The 24794-nt window shown below is 42.8% G+C and overlaps 1 protein-coding gene across 1 annotated transcript in view; it reads right to left on the reverse strand.

The window, feature by feature from the left end:
- Positions 1-23957, reverse strand: part of STMN2 (stathmin 2) — a 40987-nt gene extending 17030 nt beyond the window's left edge. The window contains exon 1 of the mRNA XM_056854516.1: positions 23803-23957. Coding sequence (XP_056710494.1) covers positions 23803-23821 — 19 coding nt within the window. The 5' untranslated portion in view covers positions 23822-23957. The remainder of the gene's footprint in view (positions 1-23802) is intronic.
- Positions 23958-24794: the final 837 nt, after the last annotated feature.

Genomic DNA, 24794 nt, shown 5'->3' on the forward strand with positions numbered 1-24794 from the left:
CCCAACAATCCAAAAGAGTTGCTCAATATCATGGGAAATGTGGGGGGGGGGGCACTGTTGTTCTGTATAAAGTCCAAAGCTCTCTTGAGTGTGTAGTACTAATTATGTGGTTCTTTAGATCCAGGCCTTCATTCTGAATGTAGCAAGCTCTGATGAATATGCAGGGCACTTGAGAACATATTTGCAGAGTAAGAGAGCTGTTTATACAGGGATTAATTTACATAGGGCCTCTGAAAAACACTGCTTAGATAATGTGAACAGTTAATAACTGAGTGTTTTGATACGATAATAATCCAGCTTTCTCTAGACTCTGTTAAGATGCCTCCAAATTATTACTCAGAAGATGAGAACAGAATAGTATTTATTCATACATTTAAAAAAATGGATCCAAGTTATCTACTTTGTCAATCCATTTATATATTTATATATTTATATATTTATATATTTATATATATGCAAACAACTAGGTATTTTATGGGACTTCTGTCCATTAGATATGTATGGTATAAGGTAAATAAAACCTCCCCTTTTAGTTCCCTCTATCTTATGCTTGCAACACAACACCTAGATTGTACTTGTGCTTTTCCACTATGGATAATGAGAGAATTGGGATGCTTTATCATGCTTCACAGCTGCCATCTCCTTTTTCATTATGATTTAGTCATTCTTTGACCTAGAAAGTCCTTCAACCATATTTGTCTTGAATAATCCTGCTCAATTCCAGAGATGGATTGATGGAAGACATAGGGCAGCTGCTACATTAAACTAGAAGAGATGACGTAATGAACCACTTTTATTAGATTCACGGAGGGCCATTTGTGTGTATGGTACTGAGTAGTCATCCTTGATTTTTTTCACCCACAGATCTTAAATCACAATTAGGATTGAAATTTTTTCAGATGTGAAAATAAAGGAACACCCACAGTATGCAAGTAGCAAAGAAACTGCATACATTGCTATGGAGTCTATCATAATAAAAGTATGCAGAGTAATTAGCAGCTTTTGTGGTATTTGTATAGAAATGGCCAGTAGCAGCACTGTGGCACATGCCACCATCCTTTCTTGCTATGCTTCTAGTACATGTTTATCCTGCCATTTTCCCACAAAACCCAGGGCAACATAGTTCTCTATTCTTCCATGTTATCCTCACAAAAATCCTGTGAGGTAAGTCTGAAATTGAGAGAAACTTATTAGTTAACTGGACAGCCAGCATGGCATCTCTGTCCTTGGCTGAAAAATTTACCAGTTTGATCAAGCTCCTGTTTGTTGTTATGTCTGAATTTAACCTGGCAAATTGGAGTTAGTTTGGTGGTGGAACTTCAAAGGAAGAGCTGAACAGAGGTGGTTTGCCATTGCCCACCTCTGTGTAGCAACTCTGGACTTCTGTGGTGGTCTTCCATCCAAGTATTAACCAGGACCAATCCTGCTTAGTTTCTGAGATCTGATGAGATTAGGCTAGTTTGGCCCATCCAGGTCAGTGTGGAATTTGTTTACTCTCCTACAAACTGGTATTTTAAATGGGGATTAAACTGAGGTTTAGAATTGTTGTTTGTGAGGAATAAATAAATTCATGTTTCCCAGGAGCCTGGTATTTTGTCAGCATGGTGAATCTGAGTTTTATTACATTTGCAAGTTTTCAATTCAACTATCTGCTACAGGAAGAGGGAGTTGGAAGGAGGTGCAAGGGTGTATAAGTAGAGCAAACAACTGTGCTTGTGCCCAGTGCCATCACACCTGTTTAAGTACAGTTTGTAATGATGTCTGAATGCAGTCACTGTCTACGAGGCCACATTATTTACTTCAAACTGTCATCTGCAATTAGGTACTGGCTGGAGATCTCCTGCTATTACAACTGATCTCCAGCTGATCAGTTCAGCTGGAGAAAATGGCTGCTTTGGCAATTGGACTCTATGGCATTGAAGTCCCTCCCCTCCCCAAACCCCACCCTCCTCAGGCTCCACCTCTAAAACCTCCCACCGGTTGCTAAGGGGGACCTGGCAATCCTATCTGTCTATTTGCAGGCTCAATTTTGAAACCTTAAATGTAAGCTCGGACGTTAGATCAATGCTGAAGGTTGTCAATAATCGATACCTTTAACCATAAATGTATTGAAAACCATAACAAGGGCCCTTCTGTCTCTCTCATCTGCTGATACTGTTTTAGGTGCCTTTGCTACCAGGGCTGGTGGTATGCCAGGTTAAGGAATTCCTTCCCCTTCTCTGTTGTTTTATAATATTTTTTAATTTATTTCAGAAGACCTTTAAAGCCAGGACTCATGTGGCTAATGTCCATTCCTACTGATGAACAAAAACACAAGTGTTGTTCTACTTGTTAATTTCCATTATAGTTATGTGGTTTGTTCCTTTAAATTGTTTAGCTGTTTTATGCTAAACTGCCTAGGAAGGTCTGTTGGGTGGAAAGGTGGGGTATAAATGATAAAAATTCCCCAGTGATTGAAATCTGAAAGTATGATGAGATGCCATTACGCCAAATAACTAAACCAAGAGTCCAGTACTCATAGTGATGAGAACAACCTGAGGCTGAGACTTTCCCTTCTACTCTTTAGGTCTGTAACAATTGACTCTCCTTTCATATGCAGCTGCTTCCCTGTGGTGGAGCCTCCTATGGCCGCCCGGTGAATGATGCAACCATGCGGGTGGGGCTGCCCAAATATTTCTTTCACACATAATCAACACCCTCTCACGCCACTGCATCCTTCACAGGGGATTGCACCTACCAGGGGAATAACTGCCTTATTGCTTTGGCTGCGTGCTTTGGCCTTGACCTTCTTTCTTCCTGTTTTTTAAAGCAATTTTCTTAAAATCCATGGCAACTGAGCCTTCATTGAAAAGAAAACAAAGTACTATGGGTTCCCTCTAAGAGGGAGTATAAGTTACATTTCTTTGTTTCAAACATTTAGACTCCCACAGTCATAAGAACATAAGAACAGCCATGCAGGATCAAACCAATGGTCTGCCTAGTCCAGCATCCTGGTTCACCAAAAGCTCTCCCTGTGTTTTCTCCCTCTCAACTGGTATTCAGAGGACCATCCATTTAGTCATCATGGCTGAACAGCTTTTTATGGACTATTCTCCATGGATTTTGCTATTTCACCTTTAAAACCATCTAAATTAGTGCCCCTCACTGTATCATGTGGTAGTGAATTTCACAAGTTAATTTCATGTCATGTTAGGAAATGGTTTGCTTTCTCTATCTTGGATCTACTGCCTGTCAAGTTAATTAGATGGTCACGAGTTCAAGTATTATGGCAGAAGAAGAGGGGGAAAACCCCTCTTTTTATCCACTCCCTCCATTGTGGTCATCATTTTATAAACCATTATCATATACTCCCCCTCCCAGTCATAGTTTTTTTTTTAATGCTGTCATGGTGGCTTCATGGTTTATAAGACTCGATCTGGTCAAAAGCAGTATCCATTTATGGCATTCATTAGTGCAAGTATTTTTTTTCTATGAGCTGATAGAAACTCTCTTACAGATCTAGATACAGAGCTGTATAAATCATGGCAATGGAGACGATACAATTGCATCCATTCTTAAATTTAATACATAAACTTCCATTATTGGGTATGCCTGAGTTAATCTTCAAATCAATTTGTTCACTGGCTATTTCTGTAGCTTCACTAGCTGCAGACAGACAGGCACCTAATTCCTTAGTGGCATATCTTACGACAACCAAAGTGCCAGCTGACCTGGCCCAGTTACGCTTCCATATTTACATAAAAGTTTTTATTGTTTAATCAGGCTTTCAATATGAATTTGAGTACCTGGCCCTGAATCCAGTTTCATTTTCTGCTGTGGGAAAGAAACCCATGAACCAAAGGTAAGAGATTCAAATGAGATGGAGCATGAAATGCAGGCCATACAAGGGTGATATTTGTTTAGATCACAAAAACTGTATTTGCATTGATCTCCTGGACTCCTCATCAGTGAAAGCTATCTCTTCAGTGTTGAAGGCTAACTGATATGGATGTGCTGGGTGCTTGCAAGTTTATATTAAATATGCTGCTGGTCCAAAGACTTTAATTTTCTTTCAGTGTCACTCTCTCTCTCTCTCTCTCTCTCACACACACACACATTGGTTTTGATAGTTTTTTTGGTGGTGGTGGTGGGTAATTTGACATAGGAAATTCTTCTCTGATCAAACACAATGGAAAAGTGATTACTGAAGTAATGGTGCTCAAATACTGTGCACAGAAGTAACAGAATAGGAAGTTAATTTTATATTGACAAGTGCAATATAATTATGACTGCTATTAAAATGTACAAATGACTTCTGCATTCATCTCATTTAGCCTGCCTCAATATTTCCTCTTTCCCCTCCATGGCAGCCCCTATAGCTTCTCTCCTACTCCGATTTCCTACTCCCCTTCCCAATCACCCAAGCAACCTATGTTTATCTGCCTCAGTTTTCCCTCTTTCTCTCCCTTTTGCAGCCTCTACTTGGGAAAACTATGGCCCATTTGCACAATGGTGGATGCCAGACCCAACTGCGTGGTGGGGAAACCCATATGGACTTCCAGGGGGCATCTCATTTTTCCTCTATATTTCCCTCCCCACATGTTTCTCTCCTCCTGGTAACTCCCATAGTCTTACTTTTCTTTGCTTCTTTCTCTCCTTTCCCATCCACCAATCAACCTAACTTGCACTTCCATCTCTGGTTATATTGAAATTTATTTACCTCATTTATACCCTGCATTTCTCCATAATGGAGACCCAAAGCAACTAACAAGATTCTCCTGGAGATGGAGGCATTTTAACCTCACACAACCCTGTGAGGGTGGTTAGGCTGACAACATGTGACCTCACCCAAAGTCACCCAATGAGCTTCCATGGCATAACAGGGATTCGAACCTGCATCTCCCAGATCCTAGTCTGTAACTTTAACCTAGGGTTGCCAACTTTCAGGTGGGACCTGAAGATCTTCCAGAATTACAAGTAATTTCCAAACTACAGAGATCAGTTTCCTGGAGAAAATGGATCCTTTGGAGGGTGGACTCTAACACATTATATCCCACTGAGTGCCCTCCCCAAACTCAATCCTCAAAATTTCCAGGAATTTCACAACCCAGTGTTCAAACCACTAAAGCAGCCAGGCCTGGGTGAATCATGGAAGCCGCATAGTAGCAAGTCATCCAGTGGCTGCTGCAGAGCATGGCTTCAATGAGTTATTCCTCAAAGGCCAAAAGAGCCCTGGAAGGGCCCTGCCCCTTTCCCACTTTTACTGAAAGAAAACAAAGTTTGAAAGCTGGCATTAATGTGGTTCCTTAGCAACTCCCACAAAGGCTACTGCAGAGCACATTCATTTCTTAAAGGTACAGGTGCTGATTCTATTATTTTTTTGGGGGGTGTTAACCTTTTTTAGATTTCAGATTTTTCTGCAAACTTGGTTTTTTTCTCAGGTTTGTAGAAAGATGTTTCATGTATGTCCATGGCTCCAGTGTCCAGATCTAAGTATCCACAGGTATGCCATGTTAAGAATTAGATATAGTGATTAATAAGCAACTGTCATAACTGATGTTATTTAACATTTATATAATTAGCAAAGTGGGTTGTAATTAGCAACTGCCTTGTGAACTAAGACAAAATCAATTTATGAAGCAAATAGTAAACTGAGGTTTCAAGACAACAGCTTGCCCAATGCTATACAATACCCCTATGGCAGCAATGGGACTTAACCCCGATCTCACTTATCCAAGGCCTGGTGTCTACCCACAAGGCTGACCATAACTGAACTGAAATTATGATATATTGCCAAGGTCATTCCTGGAACAGTTGTTAGTTTAACATAAAACACATGTGACCCAGAGACAGCCATTAAACAACTTGACAGCTGCTCTTTTTACAACTGCCTTTTCTATGTTTTATTCATTCGTGTTTTTATAGTCCACATCCCCTGACCCGGATGGCCTATGCTAGCCTGATCTTGGCAGATCTCAAAAGCTAATCAGGGTTGGCCCTGGTTAGGACTTGGATGGGAGACCACCAAGGAATCTAGGGTTGCTATTCAGAGGCAGGCAATGGCAAACCACCTCTGTTCATCACTTGTCTTAAAAACCCTACAAGGTTTCCATAAGTTGGCTATAACTTTACAGCACTTTCCACAATCACCATAGTTGGTATTTCTCATTGAGATTTAAGGCATATTACATAATGTAAGTCAGCATAATCAATAGGAAGAGGAGACATCTAATAAACAATGTAATAGGATTAGGATTGCAGACATTTGAAACAAGGCATCAATATATCTAATTCTCAACATGGCCATGCCTGTTAATACTTAAACCATGAACAGACAAGACAGGTCTCCCTACAAACCAGAGAAAAGCCCTGTTTGCAGAAGAATCTGAAATCTAAAAAAAAATACTCTAGGAGGTTAACCTCCCAAATAATAGAAGCAGCACCTGTAGCTTTAAGAAACAAATGCCCCCTCTATGTCTACTGCTTGGTGACTATTATGTATGTGTAAGTTACACACGAGGCCGGAGGCAGAGTTCCAACAGCAACCACTTTATTCAGTTAACAGGGAAGGGTGAACTAACTTAGCTGCAAAACATCCCAACTTATATACAGTTCCCAGTCACCCAGAGCCACCCCCCCAGTCCGTGGTTGGACAGTCAAAGTCCACTGTCCAATGGGAGAAACAGACGATGGAGCCTGGAGCAGAGCCTCAAGCTTAACACAGTTCAGCACAGCTGAGTTTAACAGTTCAGCAGTTCAATAGTGCAGCATAGTCCTTGCACCAACTAAATACTTAACAGCAACCATAACAGTATTGCCAGTTGAATTCTTGGTTTCCTTCAGTAAAAGACAAAGGGAGGAGACAGGGCCCTTTCCAGGGCTGTTTTGAAGAAGGACTTATCAGGGCCAAGCCGCACAGCAATCACCAGGTGACTTGCTACCACCAGGCATATATGAATCACCCAGGTCTGGCTGCTTGCTACTGTTCAACAGCAGTCACCACATGAAAGCCAGTGTGTGCAGTGGTTAGAATTTCAGACTAAGATCTGGGAAACCCAAGTTCAAATCCCTACTCTGCTGTGGAAGCTTGCTGAGTGACCTTGGGCAGTCACACACACTCAGCCTAATCTACAAACAGGTTTGTTGTGAAGATAAAATGGAAGATAATGATGTAAGCTGCATTCTGCACTAACTGAAGTTCCTGAGCAGATTTTGAGGGGAGGCATGTATAGAGCGCATTACAGTCGTCTAGGTTTGATGTTACTATGGAATGGATCCAGGTGGCCAGATCAGCTGAGTCAAAGTGATGGGCCATCTTCCAAGCTAACCTAAGTAGAAAGGAAGCATTTTTGCAGCTGCATTAACTTGCTTCTCCAGCAGTAATGTTGGGTCCTGTATAACCCCTAAGCTCTTGACCAAGTCAGCCGAACCCTATGAAGAGTGGGGAACACAATGTCCTTTAAGACCTCATGCTTCCCAACCAGCTTTATCTCCATTTGTCAAGGTTCAGTTTGTTTACTCTCAACCATTTAACCCCAGCAGTCTGGCAGTGGCTCAAGACCTCTAACACATCCCCAGGATATTTGGATAGAGATATATAGAGCTGGGTGTCGTCAGCATACTGATGGTATCCAGCACCAAAATTATTAATGATTTTTCCTACAGGCTTTATGTAGAGCTTAAATATCATGAGAGAGATAAGATTGCACCCTGTGGAACCCTGCAGGACAAATTCCACACTGATGATAATTGACTTCTATGGGCAAGCCTTTGAGTTTAGTCTGTAAGGAATTATCTAAATCCAATTCAAAGCATATCCTCTAAAACCTGCTTCTACCTCCAAACATTTCAACTAGATAGCATGGTTCACTGTATCAGAGAAGGCAGCAGAGAAATCTCATAGCAGCAACAAAGAGGCACAAACTTGACTACTCTGACTTGCAGCATTTCACATACTACAGCCTTCTTCTCCATTTAAAATGTAGAAATCAGAGATTTAACCGGGGACCTTCTGCACAGATGCTTTACCACTGAGCTGTGCCCCCAGCTGTCTATATAACTGCTGAAAATTACTTGCACAAGACTGGTTCTCTATGGGCTGGGTCACATTATTTGATTCCTCTACACCTGATTACTGTAGCCCTGATCACATATACAATGTACCATCTAGTCCTGTACACATGTTACAGTAAAAGCAAGTACATCCTGCATGGTTTTTAAGAAAGAACCAACACGTGTTCACTTTGCAATTGAAATCAGGGACCAGTACCCATATAAATGTGCTGTTTGTATCACACGTTAAGATGTATGTGCATTGAGTATAACATGTGAATTACTCAATGCACATATTTTTTTAAAAATCAAGTGTACATTGTATATGGATTAACACGCAGTCACTGGGTTGGATCCAGACTAAATTAGCTGCTGACTACCTCCCTTCAACACCATGCCTCTTCCAGAAGGGTCATTAGGTTACCTACCAATGTTGCTGAAGCACACAGCTCAGAAAATCCCCCCCCCCTTTAACTAGAAGTAAATCTTGTACCACCGAGGTGGAGTCAAGAACACACTACCCCAGTTGTGCATACTCCTTGTTAGACTTTGGCCAGAGCTGAAACAAGATTCCTTTAGCACCTGCTGTGTTCTGATGCAGCATCTAACCTGAGGGTTATGACTTTCACCGTGCGATCACCATTGTTGCCTTTTCTTAAGCACAGCTATTATCAACCTAAGCATGTCACTAGGCAGTGATTCCTTTGCAGTTTTATGCCTTTAGGTAGAGGCTGGAATTTGTAGACCAGTATTCATATTGGGGAGGTAGTTGTGAATTTCCTGCATTGTGCAGGGGGTTGGACTAGATGACCCTGGTGGTCCCTTCCAACTCTACGATTCTATGAATCATATTAGTGACAAGCAAAGCTGCCTGGTAAACATTTTATGGCATGTGAATTGAGAAAACAGTGACCAAGGAAACCATCGCTAGACAAGCAAATGCTTCTTTCAGGGTTTTATACCCTGAATTAGTAAGAGGCTTGATTTATGATGTATGGTAGCCCTCAAAAATAAGCAGAAATGGATCTGCATTTTTTGGGGGGGCATATGTATACAAACATTGGACTGAGATCTGACTAATATACAAAAGAAATGGCAATCATTTCAATGGGTACCTCATCTACGGTAAATTGAATTATATTGCGTTCATACTATTTATTCTTAAACTGCATATTAAGGTGCAAATAATATTGATTGTTCCCTTGTTGGTGCTAAAAGTGCAATAACCCAGAAGGCCTGAAATTACCATTTTACAGTATTTTCATTCATGGAATTCTGCTAAAACATGCTACAAAAATCCATTTATAGACTCATAATTGTTATGGTCACTTTGAACATGAGTTAATGGGATAATTTTGCTGAGCTAATGGAAACACTTTGTTAAAATAAAATTTTAATGGTGGCTTTTAGTTTCCATTAGAGGGAAGGAAAGCCTCGACTGTTGTGATAGATATGACTGAGACCCGAGGTATATAAACATCAAGATGGAAGCATAAACATAAGAGGTTTTTAAAATCTCTTCTGTTATTATAAAGAGAAATATTAATGTCAATTTTCTATGCCTTTAATATATTAATTGTTGCCTGTGGTAGACTAAGTCCAAATATGTGGCATATCCTAACTGGGCAATAAGTAAATATAAATTAAATCAAGAAACTGACTGTAAGTGAGAGTCTGTTAATAACATTGCAGTAGTTTGCCTAGGTGTGATACTTTTGCCAAGATTTTTGCTGATAAAATATCGAGAATATGCTCTGATCTGGATGTCAGTTGTAACACAGATACACCAGAAGAAAGGCCTAATACTATTTATGGATCATTTTGACCCAGTTTCCATGATGGATGTGGACAAGATCCTGGGATCTGTGAAGGCCACTACTTGTATCCTGGATCCTTGCCCATCCTGGCTGCTAAAGTAATGTAAGGACCGTGTAAACAAATCCTTAGTCTCTATTATAAATCAGTCACTAACTCAGGGCACCTTCCCTCAGCCACTCAAAGAGGCAGTTATCCATCTGTCACTTAAACAACCATCCCTATAGAAAAATTATGTGGCCAATTATCGCCTGGTTTCTAATCTACCCTTTCTGTGCAAAGTGACTGAGAGAGCAGTAGCGAACCAACTCCAAGTCTTGTTGGATAACTAAGCTTACCAGGTCCCTCTTCTTCTACAGCGGGAGGTTTTTAGAGTGGAGGTGAGGGGGGGGGGGGGTCGCATTCGCCCAGAAGTGCTTCATCACTTCCGGTTTACTCCTGGAAGTCCCAGTTTGAGTGGTAAAGGCCTGTTGTGATGTGGCACTTCTGTAAAATGCATCACAAGGGGGCATTTTCCACTCAAACTCCCAGTTTGAATGTAAAACGGCCCCTTGTGATTCATTTTACACCTGGAAGTGCTGCATCGCAACAGGCCTTTACCACTCAAACTGGGAGTTTGAGTGAAAACTTGCCCTTTGCAATGCAGCACTTCCAGATGTGAACCGGAAGTGACGTGTCGCCGGTTGCACGGATTGCCCACCAACCCTCACCTGGTCAGTGGGCAGCCAGGTGGATTGGCGGGGGTTTGCCCACCACCACCAGGCACTTGGCAACCCTATGGATAACTCATCTGCTCTAGACCCTTTTCAATCTGGTTTCAGACCAGGCTATCAGACAGAGACAGCTCTGCAGAGATCTCCTGCTATTACAACTTGTTGTGAGTTAGCCTGAACTCTCCTTAGAAGAAGAGGAGGAAGGAGTGATGCACCGGTGGAAGTCTTACCAGGGCGACTGGACCATAGGTCTGAACCAGCAAAGACGACAGATGCAGAAGAAGGTGGTACATATTGGGAAGGAGCAGAGGAACAGAGAAGGTTATCACCTCCAGACCCGCCCAGCCCAGTTAGCCGTCAAAGATCAAAGGTTCAGCTTAGTTTGCAGGAGAGGCGTCGCAGCGCGAGATTGCAGGCAATTGGTCGTAGGTGTTTGCAGGAGCTGACACCAGCGAGTGATGCAGAACAACTGGCCCGGGAAGGGAGTGAGGAGGAAAAGCCATAAATCTTAGGCTGGCCAGTCAGTCAGTGTGGGAACAACTTTGCCAATTACTACAAGCTCTGCTGCTCATGCTCAGATCTCTGTGCACAGTATTATCTTGCTTAGGTGCCAGCTACCAGCTGCAGGTGTCCCTGCAGAACCTGGGAGGATCGAACCTAGACCTTGACGCAAAGGAACTTGTACTGGTGAGTGAACCTGTTCCTTGTTTAGAGTGCTGCCTTGGTTACGCACTCAGTCCACCCACACTACCAGGAAGAGTAAACCACGACAGACTCTGCTCTCCCCAGTACTCTTCATTGCTGGGAGTGTCAGAGGCCAAGCACCTCAGCCTGGTCCCTGCCTGTATGCAACACAACTGATCTCCAATAGAGATCAGTTTACCTAGAGAAAATGGCTGCTTTGGCAACTGGACTCTATGGCATTGAAGTCCCTCCCCTCCCCAAACCCCACCCTCCTCAGGCTCTGCCCCAAAAATCTGCCACCGATAGCGAAGAGGGACCTGACAACCCTATTGATGACATCTGTCTGAGTGTAGACGAAGGTCAAACTTCTCTGTGGCTCTTATTGGATTTATCTGCGGCTTTGATAAAGTAGATCATGCCATCTTGTTGAGGCACTTAGAGGCAGAAGCAGGTATCAGTGGAGGTGTGTCAAACTGTTTGAAATCATTCCTCATAGATCGGACTCAAAGAGTTGTTCATCCTGATAGCAAATATTCAAGTGCAATTGCAATATGTGGAACATAAGTGTGTGTGTTCTAGGCAAAAGAAGTAATTATACAATGCCTCATTACACAAGGTGGAGCAAGGACAACTTTGTCATTTTTATTCATGAGTCATAGAAAGGATTATAGTACTTTCTGAGCCATTTGAGGGAATCTGGCCTTCTTGCTATTGTTCTTGCATTATAATTACCTCAAAAATCCATTTTTGTGATGGATGATTGGTATTAAACTCATAAAAGCAGTCTTTACAGGCTAAGGTATATAAATCAACTAAAAAGGCTCATATTTTTAAGTGCCATTGAAACCCAGATTATTCTGAAAGAGCTACTCATTTTAAGAAAATAATCCTCATAATATGACCTTTCTAAAGGTAAATTTAGCATGCTGCGTGAAAATATCAGTGCAAACCTCAAAATAGTCATTCCCAATCCTATGTTTCTACTCCACAAAACTCGTTTATTTTGACACTATTCACTAAACATAAAATGTAAGAATCGCTGGGGTGGGGTGAGATTAAAATTAAAATCCCATTTTTTGTTTTAGATTCTTGGTTTATCCACAGATATCCTAACTAAAAACATTTCTTATCAGCCTAAAAATAGATGTTAGAAACTATGAATTTGCTTTTTACTGTCATGCAATGTATAATGATATATTATAATTATACACCCTAGCAGAATATGGTTGCTCAGAAAATTTCGTGGAAGTCAAAGACTTATATAACTGCGGAAAACTGCTGGGTAACCTTGGCCTACTCACTCTCTCTCAGCCTAAGCTTCTTCACAGGGTTGTTGTAAGGATAAAATGGATGAGGGGGACAGCAAGCTGCCATGAGCTTCTTGGAGGAAGGGAGGGATAAAATGTATGTAATAGTAATGGTAGTTAAGTACAATAGTAATAGCACTATAGTACAAAACTAATAGTACTGTAGTACAACCTTACTCCAATTCCAATTCCAAAAAAGGAGACTCAAAGACTGCAGCAACTATTCAGCTATCGCATTAATTTCTCACACAAATGAAGTGATGCTCAAAATCATACAACAAAGACTGTTGCCATATATGGAACAAGAAATGCCAGATTTTTAACCTGGATTCAGGAAAGGAAGAGACACTAGAGACCACATTGCAAATTTATGTTGGTTACTGGAACATTACAAGAGAATTTCAGAAGAAAATCAGCTTGTGTTTCATAGATTACAGCAAAACATTTGACTGTGTGTGACTGTATGGTTGGTTTTAAAAGGAATGGGTGTGCCACAACATCTGATTATGTTGATGCACAACCTATACTTCAGACAAGAGGCTACTGTTAGGACAGAGTATGCAGAAACAGAATGGTTTCCAATTGGAAAAGGTGTCAGACAAGGATGTATTTTATCTCCTTGACTGTTCAATCTGTATGCAGAACGTATCATAAGGAAATCTGGACTAGATTTAGATGAAGGTAGAGTAAAAATTGGTGAAAGGAACATTAAAAATTTGAGATATGCAGATGACACCACATTGTATCAGTGATTTTGCCATCAAGCCATGATATGGTTCTTAATTCTTTCTTCTGTTCTGTTTATATCTATAAAAAGTAAAATCTTTACACACACACAAAAAGAAAGAAAGCTGACAAGAAGAAAGCAGAATCATTTGAAATATATTGTTGAAGGAGAGTTTTATGGATACCATGGACTGCCAAAAAGAAGTGGGTTCTAGATCAAATCAAATCTTAAATCTCCCTGGAAGCTAAAATGATTAAACTGAGGCTGTCATACTTTGGTCACATTATGAGAAGACAAGAGTCACTGGAAAAGACAATAATGCTAAAAAAAATTGAAGGCAGCAGGAAAAGAGGAAGACCCAACATGAGATGGATTGACTCAATCAAGGAAGCCTTAGTGATCAGTTTGCAAGAAGTGATAGATTTCCAGAGAATACAAAGTGGTATGAAAGAGCCATTGTTTTTTGTGGTATGCTGATCCCATTTTCAATTGTTTATAGAGTTTGCCGTTTTCAAAGATCTGACGGCCATATGATAGAGGTACTGTAGCACATGGATACAAATAGTCATTTGGTCTACAGGTTCTTATAGAATCTATGAAATTTGTTTGAACAAAGATCATGAAGAGATGCGGGGGGGGGGACTTATATTTCCTTGGATTTTCTCTCTTTACTTTTTTTTAGTTCCCCCCCCTCAAAAATCTGAAGAACCAGAGACCACAGTGGGCATAAAATGAACATGTGGAACCATAGGCAACATGGAGCTCTCTTGTTTGTCTTTAATGAATTTAAAAATTAAAAATTTAGGCACAAAGGCAGGCAGAGTTATGCATAAATGATGCCTCGTTATTTCAGATACATGCTTTATGCTTTCCCACTAAAACCATTGGGACTTAATCGCTCCTAACATTTGGCAGATTTATTCACTTAACATTAATATCACATATGATTTGTCAAGCTGTCATAGCAAATATATGTGAAATTTAGAGTGCATTCCTAAGCGGGGCCCGAATTGGCTTAGGAGCTGACGTGACCCCGTGCCAGTGTAAGGGCCCATTCATCCTGTGATAATGGACACTTATGCTGGCATGGGGGGCATTGCTGCACGGGTGTCAGAGTTCAATAGCCCTCGCTGACAACCGGCCTCCCCCCTCAGCATCCCACTGATGTCCACCCAATGCAAGTCCCTGCACTGGTGTCCTGGGAGGCGTTCCTGGGGCGGTTTCAGTGGCGGAGCTGCTGTTAGGCAGCTTCCTAACTCCTTTCAGGCCAGGAACGCCCCCTTTGCCCTTACCATGGGTCACACCATCTTTTTTAAGGTGGAATGCCATGGAGTGGTTCCATGGGGCTCGCAAATAAGGGCAGCAATCTGGCTTTGGTGGAGTAGCTGGATCCTGCTGTGGAGGCGGTGCAGCTGTGCAGGCTCCAGCTGCCGGCTAACCACCCCCCTCCTCAGGAATGGGCTGTTAGAAGCATTAGAAGCCAGGCCATACTGGTCATAACATTTACCAGGAAAGTTCCCTACAGGCCTCTGCTCTGGAGGGCCACTGGTGGCAACCAGGGGAAGGCAGACCCAAGCTTATGCAGTTCTACCAATGTTTTGTCCACACATCATTGGGTCTTTTGCACTGTTGCTGCACTATAGTGATCATTCACAACCACATTATCCTGTTAGGACAAGCCAATCCAGTTGCAAATGACTGCTATAACACCATAATGATTGTGCAATATGGCAGCCCAGTGCAATAGAGGCCACTTGGCTCAGCATCAATGGTAGCTGGTGTCAGTGGATTGGTGGCTTCTTCCTGAGCCACAGCCTGTTAAAGGCAATGGGTACCCATCATTGGCACCCTTGGATGAGCACATGCTGAATGACCCCTGGGTTGCAGCACCACTGTTCAGGGGCCATTTTATTTTCCCAATCAGCCCCTGATTAGAAGGTACACTGCCATATTGATCTGCAGTCTGGGGTTTTTACAGCTTACAGAACAACTCCTGGCACCTTATCTCAAAGCTTCTTCATTAGCTACTATTTATACAAGTGAGATTAACAGCCCAGTCCTAAACACATTTAATTAGAAGTAGGCTGTATTGATTTAAATAAGCCTTACTTCCATGTAACTGTGCTTAGGATCATAGTCTTTAATGACTTCTAGTGCAAAAGATAATGTGATTTTGTTCCTAATCTTGTACCTGAAACACAAACTGGGATTTCTTTCAATAGTGATCTAATAATGATTTGTTGCTGATAACCTCTGGAATTTACTAGTGGACTGCAAACATGCAATGCCCTCATCATTACAATATGCATTCTAAAAGAAAATTCCTTAAATAAAACACAATGCAAATGCAAAGACAGTTGCATCGAGTTCTTGTTTTGCTAATGCAAACCATTATAACAATATTGTCGTTTTACAAATATGCATGTTGTCAAGCAGGAAATAAAAGGGGCACGCAGAAAATAAAAACTAAGGAGCCTGATATTTTGTATCTATGTTCTTGTTGTTCAGTTGTTGTTTTAAATAGAATTCCAGTATTGTTCATTATATTAATAACTCCCAATTACTTTGTTGGGTTTACATTGTCAGTACTGTTGTCAAATTGAAAATACTTCACCCATTATTTTATATACACATTTTTCTATGTAGTGGTACCAAAGAGGCTGGTAGATATATTGTAGGAAAGCTACCAAAATATTTTTGGCTGAAGCTGCACACTTTGGACTTAAAGATCAATAAAGCTTATCCAGGTTTCAACTTGGTTCATTGAAACAACCTTGTGATCTTCATGAATTTCCTACCAATCAGCTTTTGGTTGATAGTCTGATGGCCCAGGCTAGCCTGATCTCATCAGATCTCAGAAGCTAAGCAGGGTCAGCCCTGGTTAGTATTTGGATGGGAGACCACCAAGGAATACCAGGGTTGCTGTGCAGAGGAAGGCACTCTGTTAGTCTCTTGCTATGAAAACCCCAAAAGGGGTTGCCATAAGTCGTCTGCAACATGAAGGCACTTTACACACACACACACACACAGCTTTTGGTTTAACCTTGATCTATAAGTCTCATTAAGCACTCTGATGGAAATGAGACCCATACTACATATAACAGTAGCTGACATATCTTTAAATGTGGGCCTTCTCCAGTCACATGTAAAGTGGGGTGCAATCCAATTTAGGAGAAAAAGGAACCCTCTTCCTTCATCACTCAACAGTCCCTTCCCATAGGCACTTTTCTGACAGCTGTGCTTACTACCTGAATTGAACCCTAGCTGATGGATAAGTAGGGTTGCCAACCACGAGGAGAAAAAAAAAAGTCCTGGCCCCTTAATAAAGGCTTGCTGCAATGTAATTTACTTCCACCCCCATGAAAAAGTTTCAGCTGTCCATTTCCACACATTAAGCTTCTATTAAAGGGGCAGGGCATTTTTTTCTTCTGGCTGTTAGCAACCCTCTAGGAAAAGTGATGTCTAGAAACAGAGAGGTATTGGGAGGGTATGTAGATTTTGTTCACCATATTGCTTCAGTTGCTTTGATTTTGAATGGAAATGGAGTGATCAGTTGCATTTACTGGTAATTGTTTTTTTCTTCCTTCTGTAATTGATTTTATGACAAAGACATCTGGGAATGGTAGTAATTCTGGACAGTTAGAGTGGTGAAGAATTACTGTGGTCAAGTAGATGGAATGAAGGACTTAATCTGTAGGGTTGCCAGGTCCCTCTTCGCCACTGGTGGGAGGTTTTTAGGGTGGCGCCTGAGGAGGGTGGGGCTTGGGGAGGGGAGGGACTTCAATGCCACAGAGTCCAATTGCCAAAATGACCATTTTCTCCAGGTGAACTGATCTCTATCAGATGGAGATCAGTTGAAATAGCAGGAGATCTCCAGCTATTACCTGGAGGTTGGCAACTGTATTAACCTGCCAAGAACCAAATTCAAATCCCTGCAATGTGAAGTGCAGCATATGACTTTGGACATGTTAGATATGATAGTAATAGATGCATACGTTTGTTTATTTATGCACTACATGTATAGCTCACCACTGCCCTCACTGACTCTTAAGGAAGATTTAAACCCACCCTTGTAATGTTCCTTCTAAGGCCACTGAAGTGAATGGATTTAGAAGGTTGTAACTGTTTAGGATTGCACTGAGAGATATGTATTTCTGACCTAAACAGAAATGTAAAAGGACCACATGAGTGAGGAGAGCCAATCTTCTCCCTACAGCCTTTGTTCCCAATCCCCTTTCCCCCATTTGAATTTATTTTCAATATCCCAGTTCAAATGAGGGCAAAAATACAGCTGGAGGGCAAAAGGACCTCATGGAGGTAAGCCAGTGACAAGGGGTGGAGCTAGCATCCCTTGTCCACCCATCTTTACTGTTAAAACAAGACCCCTCACTGCAATCTTTCCATGTGATCGGGATAGATCCAGATGTATACCTAAGTACATGTGGCTTTCAGATCTAGTTTGGCCCCATTTCTTCATTTTACAAGGGTTCACAAGGGTTTTCTGAGGAGAATGGATAGGTGTGCACATTTTCCTGAGCTCACTGGGTAAGATAGAGATGTAATAAATAAGGTAAATGTTGGCAAAAGGTTAAAAGTGGACCCAAAGCATACTCACACGTATCAGAGCTGGAAAATATGCCCCCATTTTTTGAGCCAGCTCTGCATAATGCTGAGAAAATATTAAAAAGCCTAGACAAGAACATTAATTTTTAAGAATCCTGGCAACGGGGCACTGGAAGCTTCAGCCGTCTTAACATGCAACTGCTAGACTGAAAGACTTCACAGATGGGCACAGGCCAGTAAAGAGAAAATGCCCATCTTTTTTATTTCTAATCCTAAAACATCTTTTCAACTTTTGAAGTATTATGTAGACAATGATTTTGAGAAATCTTTTCTGAATCTGGATGAGGATTTCAGGTCCCTGTGTCTGCAAAATTATGCAATGCTCATTGATTATATCTAAAGAAAGAGGCACGTTTATAACACCAAGATAAATTAAATATGCTTGAGCACTAAATGGGCACTCCAGAAAAAAAAATGTTCGTGGCAGTCCAGTCTACTTGTAAATCTCATTGTAAACAACAGGACATACTCCAAAGTACACATTGTACAGGATTGATACCTAATTTTATGCATGTTTATTTAATTTCTATCTTGGGTATTTACTTGGAAGTGAATCTCATTGATCTAACTTCCAAGCAAGCATGCATAGAACAGGACTATTACTGTGACATCCTAAGCAGAGTTGAATCCTTCTACGTCTGTTAATTTCAACAGAATTAGAATTATGTATCTCAATCAATCAATCATCATTTTTTGCGGTCAAAAGACCAATTCAGCACAGACTTTAAAACTCTACAACAGAGTTATGTATCTCTGTTTAGGATTGTACAGTTAATTTCTTTAGGCCAAATGAACAAAATATTTTATGATGTTGGAATTAGATATTATAAAGAGGGTGGTGGTGGGGCTATGCTATCAAATGTTTCCTTACAATAAGCCTCATAGCTTCTTAAGTAGGGTTTCCAGCTCTGGGTTGGGAATTATCTGGATATTTTTGGGGTGGAGCCTGAGGGAGGGGGGTTTGAGGAGGGGAGGGACTTCAATGGGGTATAATACCAAAGAATCCACCTTGCAAAGTGGCCATTTTTTCCAGCTGAAGTGATCTCTATTGCCTGGAGAGATGAGTTGTAATCCCAGGAGATCTCCAGGTACTGCCTGGATATTGGCAACCCTATTTATACGGCAGGAGATGAGGCAGAATACAATCCAGGCCCATCTAATCTCTTTTTGTTATATGGTTATCAAAATCCTCTGTCCTGGTTTATTGAAGTTTTCATATTTTGATAGCACTCAACAGAGTTAAAAGACCCATTGATTTAATGACTAAGTTAAGTGAATGCAAGCAGTCTCTCCTGTTTAAATAAATGGGAATTAACAGTGCTCAACACTGTTGCATCATGTTCCTTGTATACATATTAACAAATATATCAGATATATTCAGATTTTATTTCCAATAAAAGCTATGCATACTCAGCAAGGGAATTAAATAAAAAATGCAATTGGATATGCACTTAGATTTTAATAAATCCGGAAAACAGAGTTTACACATGACTTAAACAATAGGAAAAACCTCATGGGACAAGCATAAAAGCCATGTGGCTATTTATCAGATGGGCAACATTCCTAAAAGGTAATGCGTTTATTTACTTACAATGTTCTAATCCCACCCTTTTTCATCAATGAGGACAGCTTCCAATATAATATACATGAAAATTCAACACAGTGATAAAAATGAGAATAAAACAAATCAACGGCAGGTCTTATTCAAATTTTGTGATGGAGTGAAAGCTTGGTTAAACAGAAACATTTTATTTGTTTTTGTCCTGCCTTTCTTCTGTTATAGAATTTAAGGTGGTATAGATGTGCATCCCAGGAGATTTTCCAAGCAGTTCCCTTTAGCTTCAGCGAGCTTGCTATATCATATATTCTCCAGCCATACCCTGGAGGCCCTTTTTATCTTGTCTCCAAAAGGCAACCATCAGCTTTAATAGGAAGAAAGCTGTCCAGCATCAGTGCCACCACTGTAAAGGCCTTCCTGCTGCTGCTAAGGAGTATAGATTTTATTTTATTTTATTTATTTTCGCATTTTGAAACTGATGCAATCCTATTTGTGTGTACTTAGCAGCAAGTCCCTTTTGCCTTACTTGCTAAATAGAAGCCCATGTTCAGAGGAAGCAGCCATTTGAGTGACAAATGGTGGGACCATCATATCCTGGCTTGTGAACTTTCACAAGTACCTGGCCAACTTTGATGGAGACAGAATGCTGGACTAGAATGCTGGACTTATTTGACCCAGCAAGGCAATTCTTATGTGAAATTACAATCAAGAGTGTGCCTCTGAGCATGTGCAGAATGCTTTCCTTCAATACTCAGTAAACCTTTCTTGGATCTGTGGCAAGACTTTTCAGTTGCTTGTTATTTCCAGACATTCCTTTTAACCTTAGTTCCTGGAAGAGACTCTGCTGTCATGCAAGAACCAACTTCAAGGATTGGCCATAGAAATGGCATTCTGTTCATCTTATTGGGGCTTCATGGATGATGCAAAGTATGTCCTTCCTATGATATGAGAATTCACTGGTCCCCTTCTGCAAAGTGGGGCATCTTCCATCAGAGGTAATCTCCATTCATTGTCAGAGAGAATCTCTTCCAGTTGAAGATTCCTCACTTGATGGAAGGGAACCCATTGGATTCAACCTAGGCTCTAGTTCTTCATCAGTTCATGTCTTTCTTCTGAACTATGTTTGTGTGGCACAATTATTTTGCTTAAAAATAAGAATTGCTTGCTCCTTGGTAAATTGAGAATCAAATGTCCCATGCCTCTCTCTTAGAGGAGGACTGCACAACTGGATTCCCTCTGGAACACCAGGTCTGATTTTCATTCAGACATTAACCAGAGAATCATGAGCTTGTCCCCTCTTTTGGCTTCCACAGGCCATGTGCCTTTAACAGCTGCATGACAGATGCAGCCTTCCCCTTTCTCTCTCTCTCCCCCCCTCCATCTCTTGGTAGGAAAACCCACACATCTAATACCAGGAAAAAGGTGGCAGGCATAGTAAGAAATAACTTGGCTGGTGTTTTCAGTTACTAAAAAGCCCTTAGATGAATAAGAGACGGTTTTTCACTTAGGAGATGACAATTATACACACATATTAAGAATAAAGGAAGATGCCTGTTCTTCTAGATGTGCTGCAGCTGATTACCAGAAGAAGGATGAACAGCTGCATTTCCTTATCCCTCCCAAACAAACAAAAAATAGGTTCCTTGGTGAAGGCCTGAAAAAAATGGGACAGCAGGCATTGTCTTAATGATTAGCAAGGCTCTGTGTGCATCTGACCACTTCATCACTACTCCTGGCTTCACTCTTGTGTGTTGCAGGAACACATTAATCAAATTTGAGAGCCCTTTCCTAGGGTGGCCAGGGGATTCTTCACAGAGGCCTCCTGCAGCAACCAGTCTCCTGCAAATTATCGATACCGATCACCCGATTACTGCAGAGGGAAGGGGAAGGAAAGGGGTGGGGGTGAACCCAGCTCTGCAGGGCTGGCCAGACTCTCATGATTCCTGGTTGGTTGCATTTGCATAAGCAGCTGTCTCCTGCCCTTCCCTTAGGAATAACAAAGCCCTCTGCCGCCAGTAGTTCCCTGCCACTCTGAGTTTTTCTAAGCCAAAAAAAGAGCAGGATTTCACAAGAGAGGTTTGACAGCCGTATTTATTTGGGGAGAGTGAGCAAGAGGGCAACAAATGACCATGGTTGTGGCCGGATGACCAAGCTTTGTTGGGGGGGGGGCAGGGAAAGGGGGAGCATTGTCCCACCTTCCATTCACAGTGGGAGTGCATTGCGCCCGCAGTCTTTTGAAATCTTGATTTCCAAGGGCGCAGCCCTAAGAGGGTCTACTCAGAAGATTCCTTCTATCGAATCGGTTTTACTCCCAGAAAAGCGTTCGTAGGTAGGATTGCACCCCCGTTTCCGTCTCTGGGTTTTCCGTTTGCAAAACGAGAAGAAAGGAACTCGGTATTCTGAGACCTTTCCAGGGCTGAGCCAGCAGTCTGTTTTCTCCTCGAGACTTCCTAGCCTGTAGGGCACCCTTCGCTGCAATGTTGGGTCCCTCCGGCGGTTCCACCATAAAACAATTTTTAAAAATCACAGATTTTTTTTTTTTAAGTCAAAGGTAGCGACATGACTTGGAAGAAGTGGCGTGTGTGTGTGTGTGTGTGTGTGTGTGTGTGTGTGTGTGTGTGCGCGCGCGCGCGCACACCCTCTCTCGGTATAAACATGCAAAGGTCTCTGTCTGCCACCCCAAATCTGCAGCCCCTGCTCCTCGAAGGGACGTTACAGCGCTGCAACGATTAGTCTCCGCCACTTGCCAGATGCTGAAGGCGAGCGCGCGCTACAGGGGCGTGGCTGGGGTTTGTGTAGTCTGCACTAAAAAAAAAAAAGAGAGAGAGCTTTTGCTTTGATGAGACAAAATAAAAGCCAAGTCGCCGGGGGCGTTGCAGGGGCGGGAGTGGGGGGGCGGCGGGTGGAGCAAGCCACCGCGTCCTATCGGGGTGTGCGGAGGGAAGAGGTTTCCAATCCGGCGCCCTACTTTTGGGCACCCCCGAACGGCGCGACGCGTCGACGGCTCGAGATCCAGGCGGCCCGCCGGCGAGAAACGCGCGGCCGCTTCGTCCTCCTTGAATCCCTGTTTCAGCCAGGATCGAACGCGGGCCTTTCGCCGGACGTGCGTTCGATCCTGGCTAAAACAGGGATTCAAGGAGGACGAAGCGGCCGCGCGTTTTCGCCCGAAGGCGAGCGCTGCGGGGACCAAGCGCGGGGGCGCAAAGGTCCCCCCGCTCCCCCTTCCCCTCCCCAAAAACCATTCGGTTGCAAAGGGGGGGGGGAGAAAGAGAATTTGCTTTGGCGACTTTCCAGTCCCTCCCCGACAGGCAACGCGCGGTCGCTTGAGCCTCCTTTCTTCCCTGTTCCAGCCAGGATGCAGCCAGGATCGAACGCACGGACGTGCGTTCGATCCTGGCTGCATCCTGGCTGGAACAGGGAAGAAAGGAGGCTCAAGCGACCGCGCGCCTGCGGAGAGGCGGCGGCAGCAGCGATCTGGGCGGGGTCGCTCCGCATTGTGCTGCTGGGCGGCGGGAGTCGGCGGCGCTGGAGCGCCCTGCGGGTGGCTCTCGCCGGGAACGCCCGGAGCAGCGGCTGGAGGAGAGCCTCGCACAAAGAGACCCCGCCGCGGCCCCGGACGCCCACCCGACACACAACCCCTTCCCTATTTCCCCCCCCCCCCTCTCCCCCCGCGAGAGAAAACCAGAAGGCGGCCCGGGCTCGCCCTGGTCGTTGCCTCCGCCCCTCTCCCGTCCCCCCCCCTCTGCCCAGATCGCGATGCTGAACGTCGCCTGCATCTAATTCTCGAGGCGGGGGGGGGGGGGAGGCGGCGGGCCGAGAAGACGGGTCAGTTTCGCCGGGCGGAGGGGGGGGTGCTTTGCCCCCCACCCCCTCGGCCCCCTGAATACCCCGCGATCAGGCGCAAGGGGGCTGGAGGACTGCAAACAATTCGGTACAGAACACGGTGTAGCGTCTTTCCGTGCAAAAACGCAATAAAACAAATCACATATCAGCCTCTAGCAGTCAAATCGGTTCTTTGGAACAGAAGCCCACTGAATAAAATGCGCCCCAAACACTAAGGTTTGCATCAGGTTAGTACTCCCAATGAACTGGTTGGGTAAAATCACCGAAGTGGAAAGTAAACCACAGACTAAGACTTCTAAGGAAGACTTTGGCATCCCAGTTCCCTCCTTTAGGAAGAGAGAGAGAGAGAGAGAGAGAGAGAGCGACCAATAATAATAATAATAATAATAAATAACGTTTTCGTTTTTCTAACAGCGAATGAAGCACCAAGGACAGCAGCTTTTAGGCAAGAGAGGCTCTTCTATACAGGAGGAAGACAAAAGAGATGCCGTTTTTTCTTACCCATTGCAGTTTTCGCCATTGTGGGATGTGCAGATGCTCAGAGGTTGTGAAGGCAAAGGGGTCCAGCTACAGCAGTGAAGAGAGAGAGAAGACTAAGGCACTGAGTCAGCAGAGTGGGGCTGTGCAAAAGAAGGCGAGAGAGGCAGGAGCCCATGAATAATTATCACTCCTCTGCCCAAGCAGATTGGCTCCAGAGGTCCCCTGACATGACTCCTGCAGAGTTAGAATCTCCAAGCATTAAGTATTGATCGGCCAAGGGTGCGGGAGTACAAAGTGTCGGCGTACAGTTTGAAAGGGAAAGCGGCTCTTCAATGCTCTTTCCCCCCCTTTGCTTTCCTTTGGATAGTACGTTCCATGTCAAATGTTTAATGTCTTACATGAAAAAGCCTATTGGTCTTGAAGTCTCTGGCTGTTGCTACCTGTAAAACATGCATAAATGCATTGGACATGTTCTATGGTACTAATAGGAGAAGGCGGGAGGGGTTTTTTGAAAGATGTGGGCTTCTTTCCGAAACAAAAAAAACAAAACAATTTGGTATCACAGCTGATTTTGTATCTACACTTAGATTACATGCATATGTGCATGTGTTGAAACCAGCATAACACTGCCTTTTGGTTTGCGTTTTCATAACCATCGACTTATCTAAGACTAGCTGCAATGCATGTCAGAAAAAAATGGTAGGTAGATTAAATGAGTGAAAGGGCTGTTTCTGACAACGATTGCAGCATCTTCATAAGAAGAATGGAAATTTGAAATCCTGACATCTTCATTAGTGAAAATGGAAGATAATAAACATGTACCATCTCAAAGGGGTCCACATGCTCAAAGCTGATGGAAGAAAAAGACACATTCTTTTGTGAAGCCAACGAGGGTCAAAATTAAATGGTTCATTTTGTGCAGGGTGGCAACGATGGAAGATAAAACTTTATTGTGATGTAAATGTGTAGTTGGAAAAAAAATTAGCTGCACCTTTAATTAACAGATCCCCTAT

Source organism: Euleptes europaea, chromosome 8, assembly GCF_029931775.1.
Source record: "Euleptes europaea isolate rEulEur1 chromosome 8, rEulEur1.hap1, whole genome shotgun sequence".
Taxonomy (NCBI): domain Eukaryota; kingdom Metazoa; phylum Chordata; class Lepidosauria; order Squamata; family Sphaerodactylidae; genus Euleptes; species Euleptes europaea.